Source organism: Sander lucioperca, chromosome 2 (assembly GCF_008315115.2).
Source record: "Sander lucioperca isolate FBNREF2018 chromosome 2, SLUC_FBN_1.2, whole genome shotgun sequence".
Classification (NCBI taxonomy): Eukaryota; Metazoa; Chordata; class Actinopteri; order Perciformes; family Percidae; genus Sander; species Sander lucioperca.
This window is the reverse complement of record NC_050174.1, coordinates 35,738,819-35,759,188: the sequence shown is the minus strand read 5'-3', so window position 1 is coordinate 35,759,188 and position 20,370 is coordinate 35,738,819. Positions and strand designations below refer to the sequence as shown.

Here is a 20,370-nt window from a genome sequence, read left to right as displayed (position 1 = left end):
TTCAGAGTATAACTTACTTCCTGCAGCCTGTGTGTGTTAGCACCATCCTGTGGTGTTCAGAGTATAACTTACTTCCTGCAGCCTGTGTGTGTTAGCGCCATCCTGTGGTGTTCAGAGGACGAGTTGGAAATAATAAATACACATTTCCTTTTTTATTTAATGTAGCACATTCATTTAGAACAGTAAACAGACAGTTTCACCGGAACTCCTTACGTAGGTATCCTATATCACTTTTTAACGGACACCCTGCAGCCAATCAGAATCGAGTATTCACCCAGACCATGGTATAACATACAATTAAGTTAGGTAACGCAGCAACGCTAACGTTTTTAAATGTACCATTATATGTGACATGAACCTCATCAACGACAATTCCCACCAAGTTTTCACGGTACACAAAAACATCTTTTCCTCCAAGAAAAGCCTCCAGTGCCGTTTTTTTGCTCTTCTTTCAACGAAGGAATACTTTCTAATTCAGATAAAACTTTCGCGATAGCTACGCTCATCTCATCCGTGGAAGCCGCCACGTTGTTTAGACTGAACAGTCTAAACAACTGTTGCGTCACACCTAAACCCGCCTCAAAACCAACGCTGATCGGTCGCTCGTTTGGTGAACGGCTTCAGCAAATTTTCTCTATCTTAAGATGCCAGACTGATCTGCGAGTGGAAAACTGGAGCTCGCGACATCAGGACGCTCTCACGAGGCTAATATTAAATATGCACAAAGTTTTGAACCATACAGGAGAATAATAATGTCCTTTACATAAAGACATTTATAAATTGATGCAGAAAATGCTCAAATTGATGCCTAGAAATTCAGCAGAATGCATGAAATGAAGTATTTTGACGCACAACATTTTCAGTGGGAGGACACCCAGACCCCCCCCGAAAAAAGCCTACGCCCTTGGGTAGGGTTGCTGCATTCATTAGCCGGTCCAGTCAGAGAGACTGAGGGGAAAGGACACAAAGCTGAAGTTATTTTAAAACCCTTTCAAGATTTGGGTCTTTGGAGAAAGACTCCCCTCCCTCCCCGCTTATGTTTTGGCCAATTTTAGTCTCTTATCTGCCTGTGTGGAACCTGGATGTGTTTATATTGATGGTCTGGAAGCTGGACAGATGTAGCGCATGCGCACATCGCAGCTGGCTTGCGTGTCATGTTGATGAATGCTGAAACTGGAAAGCCAACATGTCCACCGCTGCTGCTCAACAAAACAATAACGAGGAGCCCGGGCTTCACGGTACGTACCGAGCTCCAAGTTACAGAAAAAACTACTTCAGCTACTCTGACCGAGTGCGCGTTTTAACTGGGAATGTACCTGTAATTAAGGTTTTATTGGGGAAAAGTTACCATCGGCTTCGGTATTTCCTCTTCTCCTGCCAGGGGTGGAGGCGGAGGGAGATGTTTGACATCACTCACCGCGGATTGAGCCAATAGCGTAGCGACAAATGTTTGGCTGATGTAAGCGCAGCCAATCACGTACACTAGTCGGCGCTGGGGCGGGCTCATTGGCTCAAGCCTAAATGACAACAAGTTTGGGACAAAAGACGAAATAAATGTTGCTTTTTCTGGTGCTATCTCATGCTAATAATAATAACAGGACATATCACTCACTCTTCATGTAGTCGTGTTGCTTTAACATTTAACTGGCCACAGTATTTTCTAACTAAATAGGCTATAAACTGTAAAGAAAGACAGTAGTAGGTTGTTTAGCATAAGTGCCTGCAGACAAACCGCCCCGAAATCACATTTTAAACACTAAACAGGCGATATATGTGTCCAGTGTGAATCCATAAAGAATATGTCATATTTATATAAAATTATAACGTTTGCTTAGACAGACAAGTGATTTATATCTGACAACAGCGACATGCCTGGGCAGACTGTCTCCTTCCACAGTTATGCAATACCTCACATGATAGCAGCTTTGTTGACATATCGTCGTCTGTAGATGTGCAGTCAGTCATGCATACGTTGAAATACACGTTATATATTTTTAGCGAGGCTTAAACGGGGAAGAAAGGAGGGCTCGTGCTATAAAAAGGTGTGCATTGTTTGCCAACACGAGCCCGCTGGTCATTACAGAGATTACATAACCCTGCCGTCTGGAAAACAAAATGTGCACGCGGTTTTTGGGGCAGTAGCACAAAGAAATGCACGTTATTATGGATGCTGTGCACAGCCGGAGTTCATCTGAATGCACAGTGAGAGTGCTGCAGGAAATGTAGGTCAGCTTTCCCACCATTTAAACCTCATCCTTGGGTCCAATTTGACCCGTTTTTTAAAATTCAAAATCAGCAATATGTTTATTTATTTATTATTTTTTTTAAAGGTCCAGTGTGTAACATGTTTAGTTGTTCATTACCAAAATCTGTGTTGCCCGTTCACAAACTTGTCCTTTTTCATAAATATTTACCACCACCATCAATTCCAAGTATTCCTTTTGGCTTGAAGTTTTACATTTACGTTGAACTGGGGTAGACCATAGACACATATATATATATAATGGACCAACAGATCCCGTGTCTCTCTCTGACCAGTGAAGGATATTAGAAGATCTTTCCCGGTGATGGCTGAGCGTTACTGAGCAGCCTCCAACTGAGCTTGAAGACGTAGATGTGACGTGAGCAACCTGTCTGAAAGTTGGAAGTCTTCTGGTAGCTGTGCCAAGAGAAATCTCAATCATTCCCAATCTAGCAGAGACGGAGAGCGTAGGTATATGTAAGGAGATAACATAGACACAGGCTAATTATTGATCACTAAAATGATAGTTAATATTAATAATTAAACTTAAGCAGCTAATGGAAGTCCAAACTGCCTGAGAGCTTCTCCTGTACTATACGGTAATTCCTCTACTATGAGACAGTAAGTCTCGTGGTTATGACCCAATCGTTAGCCTATTTTTATAAAAACGTCTGCTACGGAGCCATAACGTGAGCTACAAGTCGTTTTGGGTGGCGCTAAGCTCCGGACGCAGTGACGGTGGCTCTGCTAAATAGTCTCAGGAAGGAACTTGTTCTGGTGGAACATTTGCACCCCGCAAAAGAAAACGCCTCATATAATATTAAATGAAGTTAACTGTTGACACAATACAGTACCGTGAGCTATTTAAATTAGCTGATACATGGTTACACCTCACTGGCTCTTACCAGTGTATCTCCGTGTGTACTTCGTCCACAACAATCTCACCAGTCAGTCAACATGACATCATGACTTTGCGTAAACATACATGCCCACTGCCACTGTATCGGGGCCATATTTAGTCCAGATAGAGCCTGTATCAGGGCCATATTTAGTCCAGATAGAGCCCGTATCAGGGCCATATTTAGTCCAGATAGAGCCTGTATCAGGGCCATATTTAGTCCAGATAGAGCCCGTATCAGGGCCATATTTAGTCCAGATAGAGCCTGTATCAGGGCCATATTTAGTCCAGATAGAGCCCGTATCAGGGCCATATTTAGTCCAGATAGAGCCCGTATCAGGGCCATATTTAGTCCAGATAGAGCCCGTATCAGGGCCATATTTAGTCCAGATAGAGCCTGTATCGGGGCCATATTTAGTACAGATAGAGCCTGTATCGGGGCCATATTTAGTCCAGATAGAGCCCGTATCGGGGCCATATTTAGTCCAGATAGAGCCCGTATCGGGGCCATATTTAGTCCAGATAGAGCCTGTATCGGGGCCATATTTAGTCCAGATAGAGCCCGTATCGGGGCCATATTTAGTCCAGATAGAGCCTGACATGCATTTATTTACGATACATTATTCATTCACAACGAAAATGACGAAAATTAGTGTTCTCAAAGGTGTTCTCAATTTCCAAAAGATGATTTTTTAATTCCTCTTTTTAGTCAACTTTAGCATGGGTTCCTATACTCATGAGCAGCACTGTATGTGCAATGTAGCAGCAGTAGCATTATAATAGTAGTAAGAATAATATAGGTATATGCAGTGTATTATTATCACCATATCTGTGTCTAAAACTTAAGAAAAACTAGAGCAGAAAATACATAACATGAAAAAAGCTTGAAGATAAGACTCGTTAAAGAAGTCCAACTACAATTTTGCAGCGTTTCTTGCTGTTTTTGGCACTTTTTTTGACGCATTTCACATTCATTCAGCTTAGGAGCTGCACCTAAAAGACAAGGGGGTCAGCTTCTCCTCACAACGCGTAGCTCCTATGGCGCCATTTTGATGCTACCAAGCCATCACCTCCCGTTAGCATACCATTGACTGCCATTCATTTTGACGTCACTTTGACAGAGAATAACTTTACATCTGAAGAGTTTAAAGACTCTATTTGTCCGTTGTTTATTTCTAAAGAAACACAACAATGTATAAAAGGCTCCATTACCTTGTACCTCACGTTATGGCTCCGTAGCAGACGTTTTTATAAAAATAGGCTAACGATTGGGTCATAACCACGAGACTTACTGTCTCATAGTAGAGGAATTACCGTATAGTACAGGAGAAGCTCTCAGGCAGTTTGGACTTCCATTAGCTGTTTAAGTTTAATTACTAATGTTAACTATCATTTTAGTGATCAATAATTAGCCTGTGTCTATGTTATCTCCTTACATATACCTACGCTCTCCGTCTCTGCTAGATTGGGAATGATTGAGATTTCTCTTGGCACAGCTACCAGAAGACTTCCAACTTTCAGACAGGTTGCTCACGTCACATCTACGTCTTCAAGCTCAGTTGGAGGCTGCTCAGTAACGCTCAGCCATCACCGGGAAAGATCTTCTAATATCCTTCACTGGTCTCCGTCCAGAGACACGGGATCTGCTGGTCCAGATTATATATGTCTATGAGGAAAGACCTACAATGGAAAAGCCTGATGTTGACACAACAAGTTAATGCTCCCTTCCCTTCCTCCGTCCCTTCCTCACTCCCTTCCTCCCTCCCTTCCTTCCTCCCTCACTCACTCCCTCCCCCCTTCCTTCCTTCCTTCCTCCCTTCCTCCCTCACTCCCTCCCTTCCTTCCTTCCTCCCTCCCTCCCTTCCTCACTCCCTTCCTCCCTTCCTTCCTTCCTTCCTTCCTCACTCTCTCCCTTCCTTCCTTCCTCCATTCCTTCCTTCCTCCCTCCCTTCCTTCCTCCCTCCCTCCCTCCCTCCCTTCCTCCCTCACTCCCTCCCTTCCTCCCTCCATTCCTTCCTCACTCCCTGCCTCCCTCCCTTCCTTCCTTCATTTCTCACTCCCTCCCTCCCTTCCTTCCTTCCTTCCTTCCTTCCTCCCTCACTCCCTCCCTTCCTTCCTTCCTCCCTCACTCCCTCCCTTCCTTCCTTCCTTCCTTCCTCCCTTCCTTCCTCCCTCCCTCCCTTCCTTCCTTCCTTTCTTACTTCCTTCCTCCCTCCCTTCCTTCCTCCCTCTCTCCCTCCCTCCCTTCCTTCCTTCCTCCCTCCCTCCCTCACTCCCTCCCTTCCTTCCTTCCTTTCTTCCTTCCTTCCGCCCTTCCTCCCTTCCTTCCTTCCTTCCTCCCTCTCTCCCTCCCTCCCTCCCTCCCTCCCTTCCTCCCTTCCTCCCTCCCTCTCTCCCTCCCTCCCTCACTCCCTCCCTTCCTTCCTTCCTTCCTTCCTTCCTTCCTCTCTTCCTCCCTTCCTTCCTTCCTTCCTTCCTTCCTCCCTCTCTCCCTCCCTCCCTCCCTTCCTTCCTCTCTTCCTCCCCCTCCTCCGTGACCTTTGTGTTGCTAAGGCTCTTGGGTAGAGCTGGAGCTGAACGGGAACCCAGCGGCCCACGGTGCACAGACCAGCCCGCCAACGACGCCCGCTGCAGACCAAATAAACGCAAATGCTGGCGTGAGTCCGGCTCTGCAGAACCTGGAGGTGGTTCCGGAGAGCGACGAGACCTTGATCGGAGGTCTGGAGCACGTGCCGTCGTCGTCCTCCATCCACAACGGAGACATGGAGAAGATCCTCCTGGACGCCCAGCACGAATCCAGCCAGAGCAGCTCCTCCTGTGACAGGTAACTAAAGTAACTAGTAACTAAAGCTGTAAGTAACTAGTAACTAAAGCTGTAACAAATAAATAGCGGAGTAACTAAAGTAACTAGTAACTAAAGCTGTAACAGATGAATGTAGCGGAGTAACTAAAGTAACTAGTAACTAAAGCTGTAACAGATGAATGTAGTGGAGTAACTAGAGTAACTTGTAACTAAAGCTGTAACAAATGAATGTAGTGGAGTAACTAAAGTAACTAGTAACTAAAGCTGTAACAGATGAATGTAGTGGAGTAACTAAAGTAACTAGTAACTAAAGCTGTAACAGATGAATGTAGTGGAGTAACTAAAGTCTAATATTTCTCTCTGAAATGTAGCGGAGTAGAAGTAGAAAGTGGCATGAAAAGAAAAGACTCAAGTAAAGTACAAGTACCTCAACATTTGGACTTAAAGTACAGTACTGGAGTAAATGTACTTAGTTACATTTTTCATCCCGATGTGTTGACTCAGTCCTCACAGGCCACCGAGTCCAGAGCAGGACGAGGGCCAGATAACGTTCGACGTGGAGATGTCCAGCCTCAAAGACAGTCAGGTATAACAACATTTTTAAAATTTAAATGTCAGGTATTTTCAACCTGGACCCTATTTCCCCATGTATTGGTGTATATAAGTGACTAATGTTAACAAAAATCTTTGAAACTGGTCCAGTATTGAGCCCCGAAATCAACATTATGAAAGGATCCCTGCAGAGATGGACCTTTCAGTTAAAGAGTAAGATCCTTTTTGTTTAGCATGAAACAGCCCCGAAATCACCATCACCAAACTACACCAGACTCCATGTAAATAATCAGGACTTTTATCATCGTAAAACACACTTCATTCAAAGTGGACAGAAACTAAATAAAACTATCAAAAGCCGTCTTGGTTCATCTTTCCACTGTTCCAACAATCACCTCTCTGGTTTGGTTGAAATAAACCCTTAATTCACCCATTTACATGTGGAAATATGCTGGCTCTATACACGCTAAAAATACTGATTATTTACATGGAGTTTGGTGGAGATATGCTGGCTCTCTTCTCCGGGAACCATCACCTTATCGTGGTGGAGAGGTTTGTGTGTCCCTATGAACCTGAGGGCTGTGTTGTCTGGAGCTTTGTGCTCCTGGTAGGGTCTCCCAAGGCAAAGTGGTCTCAGGTGAGGGGCCAGACAAAGAATGGTTCAAAAACCCTATGAAAAAACGAGGTAGAGATGATGTGACCCTGCCCGGAGGAAGCCCGGGGCCCCCGTCTGGAGCCAGGCCCAGATGGAGGGCCCGTCAGCGAGCGCCTGGTGGCCGGGTTTGCCACGGAGCCCGGCCGGGCACAGCCCAAAAAGCTACGTGGCACCTCTCTCTCCAACCCATGGGCCCACCACCTGTGAGAGGAACCGCTGGGGTCGGGTGCGCTGCCACATGGGTGGCAGTGAAGGTCAGGGGCCTCGATGGACCAGACCCGGGCAGCAGACGCTGGCTCTGGGGACGTGGAACGTCACCTCTCTGTGGGGGAAGGAACCGGAACTTATGCGGGAGGTGGAGCGCTACCAGTTGGATCTGGTGGGGCTTACCTCTACGCACAGTCTCGGTCCTGGAACCATACTCCTGGATAGGGGTTGGACTCTTTTCTTCTCCGGAGTTGCCCAGGGTGTGAGGCGCCGGGCGGGTGTGGGGATACTCACAAGCCCCCGGCTGAGCGCCGCTACGTTGGAGTTTACCCCGGTGGACGAGAGGGTCGCCTCCCTACGCCTGCGGGTTGTGGGGGGGAAAACTCTGACTGTTGTTTGTGCATATTCACCAAACAAGAGCTCGGAGTATTCGGCCTTCTTGGAGACCTTGAATGGAGTCCTGTATGGGGCTCCAGTAGGGGACTCCATAGTTCTGCTGGGGGACTTCAACGCGCACGTGGGCAATGATGGAGACACATGGAGAGGCGTGATTGGGAGGAACGGCCTCCCTGATCTAAACCAGAGTGGTTGTTTGTTGTTGGACTTCTGTGCTAGTCATGGATTGTCTATAACGAACACCATGTTTGAACATAGGGATGCTCATAAGTGTACTTGGTACCAGAGCACCCTAGGCCAAAGGTCAATGATCGATTTTATAATCGTTTCATCTGATCTGAGGCCGTATGTTTTGGACACTCGGGTGAAGAGAGGGGCAGAGCTGTCAACTGATCACCATCTGGTGGTGAGTTGGGTCAGAGGGTGGGGGAAGACTCTGGACAGACCTGGTAAACCCAAACGGGTAGTGCGGGTGAACTGGGAACGTCTGGAGGAGGCCCCTGTCCGACAGACTTTCAACTCACACCTCCGGCGGAGCTTTTCGTGCATCCCTGTGGAGGCTGGGGGCATTGAACCCGAGTGGACAATGTTCAAAGTTTCCATTGCTGAAGCTGCGGCGGGGAGCTGTGGTCTTAGGGTCTTAGGTGCCTCAAGGGGCGGCAACCCACGAACACCGTGGTGGACACCGGTGGTCAGGGAAGCTGTCCGACTGAAGAAGGAGTCTTTCTGGGATATGTTATCCCAGGGGACTCCGGAGGCAGTTGCAAGGTACCGAAGGGCCCGAAGGGCTGCAGCCTCTGCTGTGAAAGAGGCAAAGCAGCGGGTGTGGGAAAAGTTCGGAGAAGACATGGAGAAGGACTTTCGGTCGGCACCAAGGTGCTTCTGGAAAACCGTTCGCCACCTCAGGAGGGGGAAGCGGGGAACCATCCAAGCTGTGTACAGTAAGGATGGGACGCTGCTGACCTCAACTGAGGAGGTAATAGGGCGGTGGAAGGAGCACTTTGAGGAACTCCTAAATCCGACTAATACGCCCTCTATGGTAGAGGCAGAGCTGGAGGATGATGGGGGATTGTCGTCAATTTCCCTGGTGGAAGTTGCTGAGGTAGTTAAACAACTCCACAGTGGCAAAGCCCCAGGGATTGATGAGATCCGTCCAGAAATGCTTAAAGCTCTGGGTGTGGAGGGGTTGTCTTGGTTGACACGCCACTTCAACATTGCGTGGAAGTCGGGGACGGTGCCTAAGGAGTGGCAGACCGGGGTGGTGGTTCCCCTTTTCAAAAAGGGGGACCAGAGGGTGTGTGCCAATTACAGGGGTATCACACTTCTCAGCCTCCCCGGTAAAGTCTACTCCAAGGTGCTGGAAAGGAGGGTTCGGTCGATAGTCGAACCTCAGGTTGAAGAGGAACAATGCGGATTCCGTCCTGGTCGTGGAACAACGGACCAGATCTTTACTCTCGCAAGGATCCTGGAGGGAGCCTGGGAGTATGCCCAACCGGTCTACATGTGCTTTGTGGATCTGGAGAAGGCGTATGACTGGGTCCCCCGGGAGACACTGTGGGAGGTGCTGCGGGAGTATGGGGTGAGGGGGTCCCTTCTCAGGGCCATCCAATCTCTGTACGACCAAAGCGAGAGCTGTGTCCGGGTTCTCGGCAGTAAGTCGGACTCGTTTCAGGTGAGAGTTGGCCTCCGCCAGGGCTGCGCTTTGTCACCAATCCTGTTTGTAGTATTTATGGACAGGATATCGAGGCGTAGTCGGGGTGGAGAGGGGTTGCAGTTTGGTGAGCTGGGGATCTCATCGCTGCTTTTTGCAGATGATGTGGTCCTGATGGCATCGTCGGCCTGTGACCTTCAGCACTCACTGGATCGGTTCGCAGCCGAGTGTGAAGCGGCTGGGATGAGGATCAGCACCTCTAAATCTGAGGCCATGGTTCTCAGCAGGAAACCGATGGAGTCTTTACCCCAAGTGAAGGAGTTCAAGTACCTTGGAGTCTTGTTCGCGAGTGAGGGAACAATGGAGCGGGAGATTGGTCGGAGAATCGGCGCAGCGGGTGCGGTATTACACTCAATTTATCGCACCGTTGTGACGAAAAGAGAGCTGAGCCAGAAGGCAAAGCTCTCAATCTACCGGTCAGTTTTCGTTCCTACCCTCACCTATGGTCATGAAGGCTGGGTCATGACCGAAAGAACGAGATCCAGGGTACAAGCGGCCGAAATGGGTTTCCTCAGGAGGGTGGCTGGCGTCTCCCTTAGAGATAGGGTGAGAAGCTCAGTCATCCGTGAGGAGCTCGGAGTAGAGCCGCTGCTCCTTCGCGTCGAAAGGAGCCAGTTGAGGTGGTTCGGGCATCTGGTAAGGATGCCCCCTGGGCGCCTCCCTAGGGAGGTTTTCCAGGCACGTCCAGCTGGGAGGAGGCCTCGGGGAAGACCCAGGACTAGGTGGAGGGATTATATCTCCAACCTGGCCTGGGAACGCCTCGGGATCCCCCAGTCGGAGCTGGTTAATGTGGCTCGGGAAAGGGAAGTTTGGGGTCCCCTGCTGGAGCTGCTACCCCCGCGACCCGTTACCGGATAAGCGGAAGAAGATGGATGGATGCTGGCTCTATACACGCTAAAAGTACTGATTATTTACATGGAGTCTGGTGAAGATATGCTGGCTCTATACATGCTAAAAGTACTGATTATTTACATGGAGTCTGGTGGAAATATGCTGGCTCTATACACACTAAAAGTACTGATTATTTACATGGAGTCTGGTGGAAATATGCTGGCTCTATACAAGCTAAAAGTACTTATTATTTACATGGAGTCTGGTGGAAATATGCTGGCTCTATACACGCTAAAAGTCCTGATTATTTACATGGAGTCTGGTGGAAATATGCTGGCTCTATACAAGCTAAAAGTACTTATTATTTACATGGAGTCTGGTGGAAATATGCTGGCTCTATACACGCTAAAAGTCCTGACTATTTACATGGAGTCTAGTGGAAATATGCTGGCTCTTAACACGCTAAAAGTCCAGATTATTTACATGGAGTCTGGTGGAAATATGCTGGCTCTATACACGCTAAAAGTACTGATTATTTACATGGAGTCTGGTGGAAATATGCTGGCTCTATACACGCTAAAAGTACTGATTATTTACATGGAGTCTGGTGGAGTTTGGTGATGGTGATTTCGGGGCTGTTTCATGTTAAAGCTATAGTGCGTAGTCTCTGTCGCCCCCCATGAGGAATTCTAAGTAATGACAACAACACTGTCGGCGCGTCCACATGATAATACTGAAGATTGTGGCGTCCAGTGACTTTCCCGCACAGAAACTCGAGTGAAGATAATGACTTCTTCTGAAGAGTCCATCATGTTTTTTTAATCCTCCGTGTTGTTGTCATTACTTAGAATTCCTCATGGGGGCGACAGAGACTACGCACTATAGCTTTAACATGAAACAGCCCTGAAATCACCAAACCCACCAGACTCCATGTAAATAATCAGGACTTTTAGCGTGTATAGAGCCAGCATATTTCCACATGTAAATGGGTAAATTAAGGGTTTATTTCAACCAAACCAGAGTGGTGATTGTTGGAACAGTGGAAAGATGAACCAAGATGGCTTTTGGTAGTTTTATTTAGTTTCTGGCCACTTTGAATGAAGTGTGTTTTACGATGGTAAAAGTACTGATTATTTACATGGAGTCTGGTGGAGTTTGGGGCTTTTTCATGTTAAACTAAAAGGATCTTACTCTTTTAACTAAAAGGTCTATCTCTGTAGGGATCCTTTCATAATGTTGTCAGACACTTAGAATAATAATCTGAGTCTGTCAGCAGCAACAACAGAACTTTTAGTGGACGTAAATTGAAGGTGCGCAATTGCCCGTTAACGTTACATTGCAGCCTGTTTCGGTAACACTGGAACGATTTCAAAGATTGTTGTTCCCATCAGTCACTTAGACATAAAAACATGGAAAAATAGGTTGAAAAAAAACAAAGTTACCCCTTAATTGTACCCTAAAACTTCCTCCCTGTACGTCCACGTGTGCAGTCAGAGGACGACGGTCCAGAGAAGGACAGAGAAGAAGACATCCTGATGAACAAAGAAGTAGACTGGGTCTCTGATTGGTCCAGCCGACCCGAAAACGTCCCACCAAAGTAAGCAGACTCTTCACTCCAGAATCATCCACTAACATGAGTTCAGGATATTTTTGCTTTAGTCTTTGTGTAGTCTTCCCGTCGACCTACAACTTTGGGTTTTTCTGGGTCGAAATTTCAACATTTTTTTGTTATTTTTCGACCCTTTTCTCGACGTTTTTGTTGATTTTTTCTCTCCAATTTTTTAGTCACTTTTTTGGCGTTTTTTTTAATTATATTTTTGTCAATTTCTTAACAACTTTTTGTCACTTTTTTTTGGTACTTTTTAAATATGTTTTAGTCAATTTTTTGACGTTTTTTTAATTATGTTTTTGTAATTTTTTTAACAGTTTTTTGTCACTTTTTTGGAGTTTTTTAATTATGTTTTTGTCAATTTTTTACCAATTTTTTAGTCAATTTTTTGACGTTTTTTTAATTATGTTTTTGTCAATTTTTAACAAGTTATTTTGTCACTTTTTTTTGGCATTTTTTTAATTATGTTTTAGTCATTTTTTTAACTATTTTTTAGTCAATTTTTTGAGTTTTTTTAATTATGTTTTTTTCAATGTTATTGTCAATGTTTTTGACGATTTTCGTCACATTTTATTTTTAATCGGTGTGATTATTCCTCACAGGGTGTTCCACTTCAGGCACCCCCGGCGTTCGGTATCTCTCAGTATGAGGAAGAGTGGAGTCATGAAGAAAGGGGGCATCTTTTCTGCCGAATTCCTCAAAGTCTTCATCCCTTCCTTACTCCTCTCACACATCCTCGCTCTCGGCATCGGGTGAGTCTGAATTCATGCAGCTCTGTCTTCATTCAGGGATGTACTGCAAGGTGGCGGGAAAGATCTTACCTTCTCTTATTAACTAGGGATGCACTGAATCCAGATTTTTGGGGTTCGGCCGAATACTGAATCCCCTGGTTGAGATTCTGCTGAATCCTCGTCCCATCCTCAGTCCATGAACACAGTAAACTCATTAATGAAGTAAACAGTGACTGTCCTTCCTTTGCCGTACCTGAAGTTGCTGCATTTTGGCTGCTGTCTGTAGATTCCTTCATCACAACTCGTATTCTTCCAGATGTTTCATACCAGATGTTGTAACAGCGGTGATGTTGTGTATAGTTTAGGGTCCTCGCCACCACCAGACTAATCAGCATTGCAGATTGAACATGTAGCTGGACTTGAATGGCCTTCTTTTGACTGAAAGTTCTGCCAAACATCACTTTTTCTGCTCACCAGTTCCATTTTCACTTCCTCACAGCCTACTGCATTGAACGCTCCACCTACGTAAACACCTTCCTGTAATCAACGGCGCCGTCATTACGTCGACCAGCGTAGCGCGCGTAGTGCAAGCGTAGGGTTCGGGGTAAAAAATCCTAAGGTTCGGCAGAAGCCCAACCCCGTCATAAAGCCCAATATTCAGCCGAATGTGAAGCCGAATTCTGGATTTGGTGCATCCCTGCTTATTTTGACACTTATACCTCACTTCCTTTTCTCTCATTTCTTGCTTCCACCTCCCCCCCAAGTTTACCTGGTCACTCCTTATTTACTGCGCCATGTCTACATCTTACGATTCTGTTTCATTGTCAATCATTTTCTGGATGAATGGATGAGTTGTCTGGTCTCTAAAATGTCAGAAATGTCTCGTTTTGTCCACAACTCAAAGATCTTCAGTTTCCCGTCCCAGAGGAGTAGCCTGGGTAAACCCTGACGAACTTCTGGCAAATTTGAGATTTGCTCTGCAAGTCAGTCTGGCGAAGAACACATTCAAGCCCATTTCCAATGTCCCCAAAATCAAGGCACCAATCACAACTGCTGAGGCGGGCTTTACACCAATCACAACCGTTGAGGCGGGCTTTAGACCAATCACAACCGTTGAGGCGGGCTTTAGACCAATCACAACCGTTGAGGCGGCCTTTACACCAATCACAACCGTTGAGGCGGGCTTTAGACCAATCACAACCGTTGAGGCGGGCTTTACACCAATCACAACTGCTGAGGCGGGCTTTACACCAATCACAACCGTTGAGGCGGCCTTTACACCAATCACAACCGTTGAGGCGGGCTTTAGACCAATCGCAACCGTTGAGGCGGGCTTTACACCAATCACAACTGCTGAGGCGGGCTTTACACCAATCACAACCGTTGAGGCGGCCTTTACACCAATCACAACCGTTGAGGCGGGCTTTAGACCAATCACAACCGTTGAGGCGGGCTTTACACCAATCACAACTGCTGAGGCGGGCTTTACACCAATCACAACCGTTGAGGCGGGCTTTAGACCAATCACAACCGTTGAGGCGGGCTTTACACCAATCACAACTGCTGAGGCGGGCTTTACGCGACGACGATAGTGCGACGGCGAGCAGCTTTTTGTTTACATTCAACATGACGGCTACCGAAGAGCAGCGTGACCCGGATCGTTGGTCTGATTGGTTGAAGGACTATCCAATTGCGCCCAGAGGCATTTGAGCGGCGTCCGTTGGTGACGCCCCTTTGGAAATAAACTGTCAATGAACTTTTCCCAGACCCACTCAGAGTTACAACTGAGAAGGGTCTGGTGTCAACCAGGCTACCAGAGGAGAGAAGAAACTAGAAAATATTCATATTTAACAAGCTGACATCAGAGAGGTTTTGACTCAAACTGATTATTCGATTTTCAAAATAGTTGGCGTTTAATTTAACCCTTGTGTTGTCGTCCATTCGACCGTGCATGGGAGGACGTCCCAGGGAGCGAAAACTGAAAATCAACAAATTTTTTCGACACATTTGCCGCTTTATTCAATGTTTTTTGGCGCTTTTTTGGCGTTTAACGCTACTTTTCACTACCATGTATAAACCCCACCAACACCAACTCATAACTAGTTTTACACTTATTACTTATTTTTGGAATTCATGGTCAATAAACTAATTTATAGGAAATTAAACCGAATTCTTGAGTTAAAAAAGCAGAAATTATGAATTATTTAAACTAATATTAAAGGAAGGATCAATGTTCAGTGACGAGACTGTCTCAAAACATTTCAATTGCAAAAAAATTTAACAAAACACCCCAAATTCAACAAAAGTAGAGCTCCGATCTTCTGTTGTACTTGTGAAGCGCGTTGTATGGTATCATCCATCCGTGTTATTTTTTTGGGTAATCCAAATTAGGTAGTTAAAAAGAAACCCATATTTCTGATATAGACATTCAGAAAATGGGTCAAAATTTACCCGAAGACAACATAAGGGATAATAGTTGATGACCAGTGTTTGGAGTAACGGCGTTTAAAAGAACGGCGTTAGGTAACAACGTTATTTTTTCAGTAATGGGGTAATCTAATTACTTTTCCCGTCGTTACAACGCCGTTAACGTTACTGGACGTTAAATGCGGTGCGTTACTATGCATTGATTGAATAAACTGTGTAATCTGAACGCACCCCTGGCTCACAGCTAGTGAGGAGGTGGGTTAATAACAAGGTAAGCGATTATGATTGGCTAAGGCAGAGTCATGTTTCATGGTAGCCAATCAGAGCCAGTGTTTTTACACACATGCCAGCACGCGCCACACACACACACACACACACACACACACACAACAACTAAACAGAGATTCGAAGAAGCAGCAGAGATGGCGAGTCAGGAGCAATCCGATGAGAAGTTGGCATTTTCAAGGTGGAGATATAAACCATCCATCTTCTTCCGCTTATCCGGTAACGGGTCGCGGGGGTAGCAGCTCCAGCAGGGGACCCCAAACTTCCCTTTCCCGAGCCACATTAACCAGCTCCGACTGGGGGATCCCGAGGCGTTCCCAGGCCAGGTTGGAGATATAATCCCTCCACCTAGTCCTGGGTCTTCCCCGAGGCCTCCTCCCAGCTGGACGTGCCTGGAACACCTCCCTAGGGAGGCGCCCAGGGGGCATCCTTACCAGATGCCCGAACCACCTCAACTGGCTCCTTTCGACGCGAAGGAGCAGCGGCTCTACTCCGAGCTCCTCACGGATGACTGAGCTTCTCACCCTATCTCTAAGGGAGACGCCAGCCACCCTTCTGAGGAAACCCATTTCGGCCGCTTGTACCCTACAAGATATAAACACTACTTCAAATTCAGTGTGGTCAAAGGCAAGAACGTGCACGTAATGTGTACATTATGTCCAGGAGAGAAGACTTTGTCGACATCCGTTGTAAGCAACTCTAATTTAACGAAGCATCTCACAATGACACACACATCTACAAAGCTAGTGGCCAAAACCAGCGATACCTCCACCAGAGGATAGCTCGCCATCCACTAGCAAAGAAGGACTCGGAGCAAAGTCCTCCAAGCAGCAGAAGATAGATCTCTCTGCCTCACAGCAAAAAAAATGCTCAAAAAAATCCAAATTCTTTGACATATAGCAACTTTTTTTTTTAACAGTAACGCAAATAGTTACTTTCCCTGGTAACAAGTTACTTTTATTATAGAGTAATTCAGTTACTAACTCAGTTACTTTTTGGAACAAGTAGTGAGTAACTATAACTAATTACTTTTTTAAAGTAATATTCCCAACACTGTTGACGACCAGTGTTGGGTAAGTTACTTTTAAAAAGTAGTGTTTGCTCGTTACTCGTTACTTCTTTAAAAAGTAATCCGTTACTTTACTTAGTTACCCCTTATGGAAAGCAACTTTTTACTTTACTCGTTACTTTTACGTTACTTTAAAAGCAGGCGTCTCTGGCAGAGACTGAAGTTAATTTTACAAAAACTATCTTTGACCATAAAGCCAATCTCTGGTTTATCAGTGAAGTGTCTGAACTACCCTGCAGGCTGGATTCTCTCCTCACAGAGTGACGGCTGATTCATTATGAACGAGTCCAGCGCGGGTTGAATGCACATCAGCAGGTCATGGCGTTACACGGTGTTAGTGTATACTATGTAATGTCTGTATCGACTTGTACCGTCGCGCAGCCACGATGGTCCGTGCATTGTCGTAGACACATGCAGCCTCTTTTCTGGAAATCCTTGCGTGTCCGTGCAACCGACACAAGTCCCCAGCGGTCCGCTGCGTGTATGTATGAGCCCGTCTCCACCTCATCCATCTGTGAGGTTGTCAGCTTTGTGTCTGCCTGGCTCAGAGCGCCGTCCAGCAAAAAACCACGAAGCTTAAAACGCTCTCAAAAGTTAGCTTTGGCTGCTTCTCGCTTGCTATGATTACTCTGCTACCAGCCTCTGTCACGTCCCGTGTGGAGCTTGTGAGCGTGCAGCTGAGAAGGCAGTGTTGCTGTCAAATGTCCCTGGGAATAGTAACGTTGTGCCGAATTGAAAAAGGAACTACGTTTCGTTACCAAATTTTTACCCGGAAAAGTAGTTACGTTACTGTAACACCCAACACTGTTGATGACTAATCAATTCATCTTCATAACTGTAATTTCTTCCATGCATCATGTGCGTTTGTTTTGTCTCCAGGGTGTACATTGGGAAGAGAATTGCCACAGCCTCCAGCAGCTCTTACTGAGCAGAAGATGAAGCCGTGCCTCTCCGAGCGTCCCATCCATCCTCCTGTGGTCCAGCTGTCTCTCTGCCCACATTTCCCTTCCAGTCAGCATTCAATCCAGTCACATTGATATTAGTTATAGAGTTATACACACATGCCGTAACGTGGTTGCACGCCATCCTATTCTGACACAGGGGCAGCTATCACCGACTTGAATCCAGAACATGACAGACCGCGATGCCCCGAAATTCCACCAGGCGCGTTGCATCTGCGCTGCATTCAAAGCCATTGCGGCAACTCAAGGCAAAAGCTTGTGATTCCACCAGACGCGACGCAGAAGCGATTCTCAGCTCTGCTCCGCAAAAAATACGCACCAGGTCTAGGTTTGACGGAGCTGCGGACGCAGATCTTCCTCTGCAGAGCTGTGGAGGAGGAAGGTCTGGCAAAAGCGAGATTATAACTGGACTAAATTCTGAAATGGAAGAAACCATTTAGCTGCAGTATGGAGACTACTTACTTATATAGTAAAAGCACAAATATCAAGGAGAAATTCACCAAAACAACAATTTCTGCGAGTCGGGCAGGCAAGACGCTCCGCTATGACGCATGGCGTCTGCTATGACGCATGGCGTCCGCTATGACACATGATGGACGACGGAACAAAGCCACGGCACTGCCGAAACGCAGCACGTCTGCGTCTGGTGGAATTCGGGAGTTAGAGCTGCAAAAACATGAGGCTACATCTACACTACTACGTTTTAGTTTGAAAACTAAATATCTTTTGCTACGTTTACGCCTCGCGTCCAGTGGTGTAGTCTGCGTGATACGCAGGTATACGGAGTATACCCACTAGGAAAGGTCAAGGATTTCAGTATACCCACTTACAAAATCGCAGGGATACCGTTACGTAACGATGATTGTTCCGTGAGAGAACTTTCACACTTACGTTCATAAATTCGCCGTCTGTGTTGCGAGTCGCCTCGGAACAACTACACCGCGCATATTTGAAATTAACAAATGGGAATCACTGAAGTAGATATATGAAACGAAAGCCAATTTAAACCAAATTTTTTGGTAAGCCCGCACCTGAAGCTGTACTGCCGCTTCGACTGACGCTGCAGCAGACGTTTTAGCGAAAATTAGGCCGATGAGGCTGATGCTTTACGCAGTTGAGTTATTAAAAACTATGGCGTTGTCGCTCTGGGACGGGCGAGCCTAATGCTCGGAGGGAAAAAATGACAGTATACTCACTACAAAAAAATAGACTACATCACTGCTCGCGTCCACACTACTGCAGTGTTTCCGAGCCCCTAAAACTTCAACATTTGGAAACGCTGCCGCCCACGTTTTGGTTTGAAAACTCTGGGCTTGCTTTGTAGTCTGGACGGAGACAAACGGAGACCTTTAGAGACCTCGTCCTCGCTCCAAGATAGTAAATCCCTGCTCTTACTTTTCACCGTTGTTCTTCTTTCTCCAAAGTAGTTTCTGTATTTTTTAAAGGAACACGCCGACTTATTGGGACTTTAGCTTATTCACCGTAACCCCCAGAGTAAGACAAGTCGATACATACCCTTCTCCTGTCCGTGTGTGTTGTAACGCTGTCTGACGGTTCCATCGGTAGACTAGCTTAGCACAGATCCTGGAGGTAACTGGGTCCATCTAGCCTAGCTTAGCACAGATCCTGGAGGTAACTGGCTCCATCTAGCCTAGCTTAGCACAGATCCTGGAGGTAACCGGCTCCATCTAGCCTAGCTTAGCACAGATACTGGAGGTAACCGGCTGGAGGTACCTCTAGGTTCTGTGCTAAGCTAGGCTAGATGGAGCCGTCAGACAGCGTTACAACACGCACGGAGATGACAAGGGTATATATCGACTATTCTAACTCTGGGGGATACGGTGAATAAGACAAAGTCCCAATAAGTCGGCATGTTCCTTTAACTTCTACATCCATGATTTTTAACCGCAGAGTAACGTCAGACAATCTGCTTCCTGTTTACACCGGCACGCACATGCCCAGTGTGTCTCAACGGTCATGTGATCTGTGATGTCAGACGTGTTAATATGAACGGAGATAAGTTCTGCAACTGGAGCTGAAACTCTTGTGTGGACAGAGATTGTTTTGGTCTAAAAAGGCTGCTTAAAAATGAAAACGTAGTCGTGTAGATGTAGCGTCAGACACCCTGTTTAACTCCTCCTACTTGTTTTGATGTTGTCATGTCATGAGAAATCTCCCAAGATGCATCTCTCCACTGGTGTCACAGTTTTGATGTTGTCATGTCATGTGAAATCTGACCTCCCAAGATGCATCGCTCCACTGGTGTCACAGTTGGCAGAGTGTATACGAACCAAAAATGAAATGCGCCAAATCTGCAATATACAAACAAATTGAATTGGTTTTGGGAACCAACCCGTTCTCACTCCGAACTCGTAAATTAAGGACGTTTGGACAGTGGCTGTCAGCGTCTGATGCGACGAAAAAGGCGTCTTTCAGCGTGTTTGTGTAACGCACCGGGGAGAGCAGCAGTTAGAGAGGATTTAGACACAGGACTTTCACCCAGGAGAGCGGGGTTCACGTCCCGCTTGTCACGCTTCCTATAGTCTTTTTTTCTTTCCTCCCGCGTGTCGCAGAACTGTACGCCCAACCACGACCCTTTCCTAAACCCAACCGTCCCGTAGTTCCCGCGTGTCGCAGAACCGTACGCCCACCCACGACCCTTTCCTAAACCCAACCATCCTATAGTTCCCGCGTGTCGCAGAACCGTACGCCCACCCACGACCCTTTCCTAAACCCAACCGTCCCGTAGTTTCCGCGTGTCACAGAACCGTACGCTCACCAACGACCCTTTCCTAAACCCAACCGTCCCGTAGTTCCCGCGTGTCGCAGAACCGTACGCCCACCCACGACCCTTTCCTAAACCCAACTGTCCCGTAGTTTCCGCGTGCCGCAGAACCGTACACCCACCCACGACCCTTTCCTAACCCAACCGTCCCGTAGTTCCCGCGTGTCGCAGAACCGTACGCTCACCCACGACCCTTTCCTAAACCCA

General features: G+C 46.6%; 1 protein-coding gene and 1 long non-coding RNA gene across 2 annotated transcripts; one reads left to right on the top strand and one right to left on the bottom strand.

Moving 5' to 3' along the window:
- The first annotated feature begins 1,109 nt into the window (after positions 1 to 1,109).
- bnip3la (BCL2 interacting protein 3 like a) lies at positions 1,110 to 18,221 on the top strand. The gene is made up of 6 exons (XM_031305670.2): positions 1,110 to 1,238; positions 5,694 to 5,964; positions 6,448 to 6,529; positions 11,786 to 11,892; positions 12,507 to 12,656; positions 17,296 to 18,221. The coding sequence occupies exons 1-6, from the start codon at positions 1,187 to 1,189 to the stop codon at positions 17,342 to 17,344; spliced, it is 711 nt and encodes a 236-aa protein (XP_031161530.1). The 5' UTR covers positions 1,110 to 1,186; the 3' UTR covers positions 17,345 to 18,221.
- Positions 6,562 to 19,802, bottom strand: LOC116054232. Its single transcript, XR_004106029.1, has 3 exons — positions 19,617 to 19,802; positions 19,263 to 19,551; positions 6,562 to 6,572 (listed from the first exon to the last, which is right to left on the bottom strand). It is a non-coding gene; the product is annotated as an uncharacterized LOC116054232 (long non-coding RNA).
- Between the last annotated feature and the right edge of the window lie 568 nt (positions 19,803 to 20,370).

What these genes read in the sequence shown, in the direction of transcription:
- bnip3la (XM_031305670.2), top strand. Translation starts at nt 1,187, where the DNA reads ATGTCCACCGCTGCTGCTCAACAAAACAATAACGAGGAGCCCGGGCTT. An exon ending in CGAGGAGCCCGGGCTTCACG is followed by an intron (nt 1,239 to 5,693) that starts GTACGTACCGAG and finishes TGTGTTGCTAAG; the next exon opens with GCTCTTGGGTAGAGCTGGAG. An exon ending in AGCAGCTCCTCCTGTGACAG is followed by an intron (nt 5,965 to 6,447) that starts GTAACTAAAGTA and finishes GTGTTGACTCAG; the next exon opens with TCCTCACAGGCCACCGAGTC.